The sequence below is a fragment of the Chiloscyllium plagiosum genome, chromosome 16 (genome assembly GCF_004010195.1).
Source record: "Chiloscyllium plagiosum isolate BGI_BamShark_2017 chromosome 16, ASM401019v2, whole genome shotgun sequence".
Lineage (NCBI taxonomy): Eukaryota > Metazoa > Chordata > Chondrichthyes > Orectolobiformes > Hemiscylliidae > Chiloscyllium > Chiloscyllium plagiosum.
Genome location: NC_057725.1, coordinates 50,848,891 through 50,857,748, shown reverse-complemented (window position 1 = coordinate 50,857,748; position 8,858 = coordinate 50,848,891). Strand labels below are relative to the sequence as shown.

The 8,858-nt window shown below is 42.2% G+C and overlaps 1 protein-coding gene across 3 annotated transcripts in view; it reads right to left on the bottom strand.

Annotated features, from left to right (window-relative positions):
* LOC122557895 (ubiquitin-conjugating enzyme E2 variant 3-like) overlaps positions 1–8,858 on the bottom strand; it is a 29,032-nt gene continuing 20,174 nt past the window's right edge. For 2 of the 3 annotated variants that reach the window (XM_043706093.1, XM_043706094.1), the window contains 3 exons: positions 8,069–8,162; positions 2,633–2,756; positions 1–928 (listed from right to left, as the gene is read on the bottom strand). In XM_043706093.1, the coding sequence (XP_043562028.1) occupies positions 764–928; positions 2,633–2,756; positions 8,069–8,162 (383 nt within the window). In that variant the 3' untranslated portion in view covers positions 1–763. Of the gene's footprint in view, positions 929–2,632; positions 2,757–8,068; positions 8,163–8,858 lie in introns of those variants that run through there. The other variant, XM_043706095.1, reaches the window with a different exon arrangement.

The window sequence follows — 8,858 nt, the reverse complement described above, 5'->3', positions numbered from 1 at the left end:
GTTTGAATATCATCACAGTCTGAGAAATTAATATTTCCTACAACTATATTATTAAAACAAAATGCATTATGAAGTATTATAAATCTTGGTTATAAAATTATACTGTTGTTTTCACTTATTACGGTTCTTGGAAGTCACTGTGGCTGAGAGAGGTGGGTGGTTCTACTCTGTTCTCTTCTATAGCTTCAGCTGTGGCATTACATATCAGTGACTTGCAATTTGAAACTGCAGAGATCTATCTGGATCACTCCGCTACACTTTGAGAGCCAGCAATATACATGACATACAACTGTGGGATGGAAATTTTCATGCATTTACACTTCATCTTCATTATAAAATTAGTGAATGACTGTGTTAATTGATAATTGCATTGGTCTGGATATTTTTGATTCATGAAGATACCACAAAGAGCCACGGTTTGCACATACCAGTTATTCCGTGTAGTGTGATAGCACTGTTCGTAATGAATGGTGATCAGAATGCTCTGAGAACTTCTTTCCATAGAACTTCCTTTTTTTAAAATTTAACATACACCTGAACAGGCAGTGCTACTACAAAGCCAAGCTAATACATTTATGTTGAGCTAGTTGGAAGACAGCAGTGGTTATATACAGAACATGACTACATATAAATCAAGGTGTGCAGCTGCCAGTGACAGGACTTGGGTGTTCTGGATAGAAATAGGGTAATGTTAAATGCTGGAAGTTGATTGCAGGTTCCTCAGCTTTGCCAGCTGTCACTTACAATTGTTCCAATCAGCAGCTTAAATTTTTAGCTGCTGAAGTAAGCTTTGAAGGGTTGCTGCACTGCTCCGCAGCTTTGCTTCCTCATCCTCAGATAGCATTGGTGTAGTTACATTCACCACTCCAGCCATGGTCAGTATGCATGGTAAGCTGAGGAATACTTCAGCACTGATTTCATACCTGTCCTGTAGGAAAAACATAAATTGGGTTAGTTCTCACAGAATCAGAGCACAGCTAGGCTAAACGATGATAGAAAGGAAACTATCTTTTTCTCTTCTATTCACGTATTCTTACTCAATACTCCTACATTTTAAAACTAGGTCAGCCTGAAACCATTCACCAGTCTCGAGGAGATATTGGTTTCAAACAACTTCAACTACAGAAGCAGAATACATTAAGTTAGCTGTTGCACCATTGACTCGTTTGTTCTGCAGGATAAATTTGCTTACATTGAAACCTGGAATGAGATTCACCCGATTGATGTTCTCATACATTAGCTCACTTAGTCCAGGATTTGACTGCTTCTTGAATATCTTTGACTTTACCATATTATTTGGTGCAATGTTCCAAGCATCAAATGAAAACATACTTTCTAATAATGAAACATGGGAACAGCCATTTAACACCTCCAGACTATTCCACCAGTGAACATTTAGATTAAGTCAGGATAGATATATTTATCTATCTCGATTCCATAACACTTATTACCCTTGGGTAACAAAATATCTATCAATCCCAAATGAATTTAATTTTTAAATTTGGCTGAATTAAGGGAATAGCTCCAAATTTACATACCAATGACAAAGTTTTTCCTGTTATCAACATTCAACAGCCTAACATTAATTTTAAGTTGCAGCTCCTTGTTTTGGATTTATCCATTCTACAGGAAACAGTATAATTCTATTTATCTAGTATCACACCATTCTCTTCCATACTCAACCAGTCTAGGCAAACCATCCACATCATTCAACTTACTTAGCCTTGAAACTATTCAGATGAATCTGTATTTAGCCCCTAGCAAGGACAACATACCCTTGTTAGGAGAGTGAGGGCAATGAGCTTCCTGAAGTGTCTGCAGCTTTAGTGTTCTTGAGCCAAAATTCAGTTTATTCTTCTAATGAACAAGAATTGGCTTCAACCCTAATTTTGGATGACCCCCATCTCAAGCCTGTTGCTAAACAAAATTTCTAGATTATATAGCTAGACATGTTATAATTATTCCTTATACCTCATTCCTTTCACATTGTCACTGGTTCTCCGAACCCCTTCCAACAAATTTGGGGCATGTATATTTCATGTGACTTGATGAGCAACAAGCCTTCGTATTGTTACCACTCCATTGTCCTTGTTTTATTTGCCAACATTCAATAATTTTAATTATTTCTCAACATGGTTCACTATTTTCAATGAGTAGACAATCATTAATTCAAGTTCTTTCTATCTGTTCTGGGTATTTTTCACTTGGCATGTTACACTTTACATTTCTAAACATTATGATTAAGCAGAAGTTTTGCAGATCTAGTCAGAGGAAAGGATTTAACTTCAGTGATAGTGCACATCATCAACACTCATAGGTTCATTGATTCATTGATGAAAAAGCCACCCAAGGGCACCTAAACTATAACAAAACACCGACACATAATCAATCTATTAAGAAGATAAAATTACATTCAAACATTTTCTTTTCATAATAAATGCAACCAATGTTCAAAACAGTCCATCAGCCAGCTCAAGCATTACTTTTGCACATTGCTTGGTTGCTCTCCTAGCCTCCTGGATGTGCACATAGACCACAGCAGGAAGTCAGAACCATCTTGACTAAGGAAATGCTGCAGTCATCCAGACACATTGTCATTTCACTGTGGGCCTGGAAATTAATGGAAACTCACCTTCATTAGGGTGGAGACGGAATGTGAACGTCCCAGATTTCTCAGGATCGTCTCAGTTATATCAGCCACAGATAGACCAACTGACCATGACCTCTGACCTTTCTCCTTTAACCCTTTAAAAACCCTGAAATAATAAACAAAAACGAATCTGAATCTACAAACACAGGTGAATTGCTTTTGACAGTCTTCTTCCAAACTGTTCAAAAGGCTAATTTCCAGACTAGTCTAAGTACCACAAAACCTCACAGGACATTTATGCTGGTAAAACTGAACTATGCAAACTAGAAGGTTCAAGTCTTAGATGGTTAGTTTTTGCTGAGCTCTCTGATTCAGCCAATGCTGCAGTCCAAGCACAAGTCTGCTTCAGTTTTCTCAATTACAACAATGATTACACTTTAAAGCCACAGTATGACTGTGAAGTGCTGAGACATCTTAAAAGGCATAAAAGACACCTTATAAAGGGAAGACCATTTTCATTTCTCAGTTTATGGAGGAAAAGGTTACTTGAACTCCCATTCATAATCATGATAACTACTGGAAGATCATCAGTGAAATTATCACAAGGTCTAGATCAGACTCAGCTGCATTTTGTTTCCATTGCAATTCCCAATGGCTAGACTAATAAATGGAGAATAAACACATTACGTATTCAATTAATATCCCATGGAAACTTTTTATTCTTTTGTGAGATATGGGTATCACTGACTAGCCAGCATTTATTATTCATCCCAAATTCCCCTTGAGAAAATGGTAGTGAATTGCTTTCTCCAACCACTACAGTCCATGTGCTGTGGGTTGAACCACAGTGCCCTTAGGGAGGAAATTCCAGAATTTTGACCTGGTGATACTGAAGGAACGGCGATTTATTTCCAAGTCAGGATGCTGGATGTTTTGGAGGGGAACATGCATGTAGTGGTTGTCCTATGGATCTGTTGCCCTTGTCCTTCTAAATTGAAGTGGCCATGGAGTCATATAGCTCAGAAACCGATCTTTCAGTCCAACCAGTCCAAGCTGACAATAATCCCAAAATAAATTCGTCCCATCTTATCCCTCCAAACATTTCTTATTCATGGATTTATCTAAATATCTTTTACAAATTGTAACTGTACCCACATCCATCAATTCCTCTGGAAGTTCATTCCACATACAAACCACTCTGAAAAAGTAAATTGCCCTCATGATATTTTTGCATCTTTCTCCTCTCACCTTAAAAATGTGACCCCCTGTCTTGAACTCCCCCACCCTAGGGAAAGGACAGCTACCATTCACCTTATCTATAACCCATCATCCTCCTGGATTGTAACTCTCCTAGGACAGAGTTTCAGAGGCTCTGTGTTTTTATCTCCATCAGGGAGATGTGGACTGAAGGAGGGATAGTGCTTCTCAGTGAATGTCCCACTGAAAGTGTAGATTTGTGTCTTGTTCTCTGACTTATAAAAGGACACCTCCAACCCTCATAGTCCAGACAGATTCGACCTTTCCTCTGATTCACCCTCAGCTCTAAGTGTTTTGATGATTTCTCAGGAGCCCAGTATGTATTCCCCTTTCTCAGATTTGCAGAGATTTTTCCCTGCCTGTCAATGGACTCCTCAGCCATATACACACATACACACACATCTTGTTTCCTACCTCCACCTCCTAGGAATGTTTCCTAGATTTGAATCCCGCTGAGCCCAGGATACAGGGACAGCGATCAAATCTCTCTGGATTGTCGGGAAGTTGCTGCCATTCCTCAGTGTTCCTCACAGTGCTCAGGTCCTCTGACAGAAGGGCAGGATGGGGTGTGTTGGTACAAGCTGACTGGAGCTTCACATCCACAAATTCTCTTTCACTCTGATACAATAAGAGGTCCTGGGTTTTAAAGGTGCTGCCTTTGGTGAATAATCCAGTGCATCTTGTAGATCGTACAAACTGGTGCTACTGAACATCAGTGGTGGAAGGAGTGGTTATGGTGCCAATCAAGTGGCCTGTTTTGTCCTGTATGGTGTCAAAGCATCTAGAGTGTTGTTGGAGCTGCATTCATCCAAGCAAGGGAGTGTTTCTTGTACCTTGTAGTTGGTGGACAGGCTTTACAGAGTCAGGAAGCGAGTTACTCAATACAGTATTCCTAGCCTGTGACTTGCTCTTGTAGCTACTATATTTAAATGGCAAGTGCCATTGAATGTCTGGTCAATGGTAACCCCAGTATGTTCATAGTGGGGGCTTTCCATGATAGTAATATCATTGAATGTCATGGGGCAGTGTTAGATTAACTGTGGTGATGGTCATAGCCAGGCATTTGTGTGGCACAAATGTTATTTTCCACATGTCCACCCAAGCCTGGATATTGCTGCATTTGAACATGGACTGCCTCAGTACCTGAGTAATTGCAAAAGGTGCTGAACATGGTGCAATCATTGGTGAACATCTCCACTTCTGACCTTATGGAACAAAGAACAATACAGCACAGGATCAGGCCCTTTGGCCTCCAAGAATGCACGGACACATTTTGCCCTTCCATACCAAAACTGTCTTCACTTAAAGGATCTGTATTCCCCTATTCCCTTCCTATACATGTATTTGTCCAGGTGTTTCATGAATGCTACTATTGCGTCTGCTTTCACAATCTCCTCTAACAGTGTTTCCAGTTACTCAGCACCCTTGGCATGAAAACTTTGCCTTGCACATCTCTTAAACCTCCCCCATTGCACCTTGAACCTGTGTCCCCTAGTAATTGACCTCTCCACCCTGGGAAAAAGTCTCAATTTCCACTCTATCCATGCCATTCACAAACTTCTATCAGGTCACCCCTCAACCTCCTGCGTTCCAGTGAAAACAAACCCAGTCTATTCAGCTTTGAAACATCAGCTCTCTTCTCTCCTTACAGATGCTGCCAGACCTGCTGAGATTTTCCAGCATTTTATCTTTTGGTTTCAGATTCCAGCATGCGCAGTAATTTGCTTTTATCCAGTGTTTAACCCACTGCCACCTCTCTTCCAGGAATGCCTACCCTGAAGAAGTACTGCTCTTCTCTCCGACAGGAATTTTGTTTGTCTCTCTCCCCCTGTCCACCTTCACTGCTTTCCTTTTCTCTCAGTGTTAGACAAAGTACTCACTAAGACTTGCTTCCACAGCCATATTTCCTTCCTCAGTGACTGTCTTCGCCTCCGACTTACTCCACGTGGATTTCAACTCAAATTCCACCCTGTATGCAGCCTCCAGGATTACAGGTACTTGCACGATATACAACACTTTTCCAACTGCTGTTCTCGCCGCATTCTAAAAGCCACTCTCAAGGCCATACGCCACCACACGAAAGCACTCGACACCTCTCTCCAGACCTACTCTCTCTCAAAGCTGTCCTGGTCCACAGTTTCATTTCATCCTTCATATTATTCGACGCCTTAACTCCAAACCTTTCCTGTTTCTCTCAGATGTTAAGGAATGCAAGCTTAAACTTCTCATCCACACCCCTGCTCACCCTCCACCTTCCAACAGTCCCAATCCCTCGAACCCCATCTCTTCCAACCCCAGCCCTTGCCATGTGTTCACCATACCCTCTGACCTTCCCCTCTCTGAGGCTGAGCGTGCTGTTCTCAGCAAAGGACTCAGCCTTGTATCCTTACATCCCCACCTCAATGAATTCCGGGCCCAACATGATGCTGAGCTCTTCTTCCATTGCCTTCGCCTTCGTGCTCACTTCTTTGCGCAAGAGTCCTCCTCCCGCTCCACAGATCCTTTTGCATCCAACATTCCACCTCTAATTGGACACCCCCGCCAGGACAATTTCCTGCCCTTGATCTTTCTTTGGGCAAGAGTCCTCCTCCCGCTCCACAGATCCTTTTGCATCCCTCCAACATTCCACCTCTAATTGGACACCCCTGCCAGGACAATTTCCTGCCCTTGATCTTTTCATTGACAATTGTCGACGGGACATTGGTCACCTTAATTTCTCTGCCTCTCTTATCCATTCCAACCTCTCCCCATCCGAACTTTCTGCCCTTCGCTCCCTTAGGTCCAACCCCAACCTTGTTATCAAAACTGCTGACAAAGGGGGTGCTGTTGTCGTCTGGCGTACTGACCTCTACCTCGCAGAGGCTGAGCGCCAAATCTCAGATTCCTCCTCCTACCTCCCCCTGGAGCATGGGCACACCACTGAGCATCAAGCCATTGTCTCCAACACCGTGACTGACCTCATTTCCTCTGGATGCCTCCCCCCACAGCTCCCAACCTCAGTCGCCCAACCTCGGACAGCCCGTTTCTACCTCCTCCCCAAAATCCACAAGAAGGACTGTCCCGGCAGGTCCATTGTGTCAGCATGCTCCTGCCTCACTATTTCCTCCTACCTTGACTCCATCCTTACTTCTTTGGTTCACTCCCTCAACACCTACATCCGGGATTCCTCTGATGCCCTGCAACACATTGACAGCTTTCAATTCGCAGGCCCTAACCACCTTCTATTCACCATGGATGTGCAATCTCTTTACACCTCCATCCCACACCAAGACGGCTTGAAAGCTCTTCGCTTCTTTCTCGAAAAGAGGCCCGAACAATTTCCATCCAACACCACTCTCCTCCGCCTGGCTGAACTTGTTCTCTCTCTCTCAACAACTTATCCTTCAACTCATCGCAGCTTTGACAAAGGGTCAGTTAGACTCGGAACGTCAGCTCTTTTCTCTCCTTACAGATGCTGCCAGACCTGCTGAGATTTTCCAGCATTTTCTCTTTTGGTTTCAGTCTTTTCAACCTTTCTTCATAGGTCATGTTGCAGTTGTACAGGACATTGGTTTGGTGACTTTTGAAATATTGCGTGCAATTCTAGCCTCCATCCCTTATAAACCAATGCCATTTCTAGAGTTCTGGACTCCCCACCCCAGGGAAAAGACTTTCTATTTATCCTATCCATGCCCCTCAAGATTTTATAAACCTCTATAAAGTCACCCCTCAGCCTCCTACACCGCAGGGAAAACAGCCTCAGCCTATTCAACCTCTTCCTATAGCTCAAATCCACCAACCCTGGCAACATCCTTGTAAATCTTTTCTGAACCCTTTCAAGATTCACAACATCCTTCCGATAAGAAGGACTCCAGAACTGCACACAATATTCCAAAAGTGGCCTAACCAAAGTCCTGTATAGCCGCAACATGACCACCCAATTCCTATACTCAATACTCCAACCAATAAAGGAAAGCATACGAAATGCCTTCTTCACTGTCCTATTTACCTGCGACTCCACTTTCAAGGAGCTATGAACCTGGACTCCAATGTTTCTTTGTTCAGCAATACTCCAGAGGACCTTATCACTAAGTGTATAACATGGAGGAGTACTGATTCATCAGCAGGAGGGAGGAGTGAGAGGAGGGAATAAAATTGAAAGGAGGAGTTAAAGGAGACTGAAATATTTCCCTGAAATAGTTTGAATTTCTACAAAGCTTCTGAATTACTTAGTCTTCCTACCTGCATGCCAACTGCTTATGGCTGTCATGGTCTATGATTATGTCTGGGCTCCTATTTCGCCCACCACCCATTGCAGGGCCCTGCCACACGGCCACTGAAAAACAAATTTAAAAATCCAAAGCGTTAGCACAGTGTTGAGGATTTTTAAAAATTCGCTAACAGGATGTGGGACTCACTGAGTAGATTAGCAACTATTATCCATCTTAATTGCTCTTCTCCAATTAGCTATAAGATTAGGTCACTTCTGGATCTGTTATTGAATATTCTATTATTTTGCATCATAACATCAAATCAAACATTTCAATGTATAATAAAAGCCCAGCAGGTCTGGCAGCATTCCACAGATGCTACAAGATCGGATGAGTTTCTCCAGTATTCTCAGTTGAAATATGGGACACATGCTCAAGTGGGCCTAAAAATCAAAGTAACTGCTGTCCCTTTAATTTTCACACAGATGGTTCAACACTTTTGACAGAGGGAGAGAAAGGCAGCATCTGGAACTGAATTCTCAAGGAACATCAGAGCAAAAAATTCACTGGAAGCACGAGTGATATTTTGCGTCAATAACTTATCATTAGTATCAACGATTGTGATAAGATCACTTGCCATTCTGTTTAAGACATATAAATTCATCTGGGTATACAATATCAATCTGGGTTAATTCTAATCCAGATTTCAAAAGGAGACTGGACAGTGCCAAAACCAAGATAAAAGTCCAACTTTCATATTTCTACAGCTGCCCCAACAGGTGCAGTCATAGTTTGGCTTACTTATGAACAGTAACATTTTA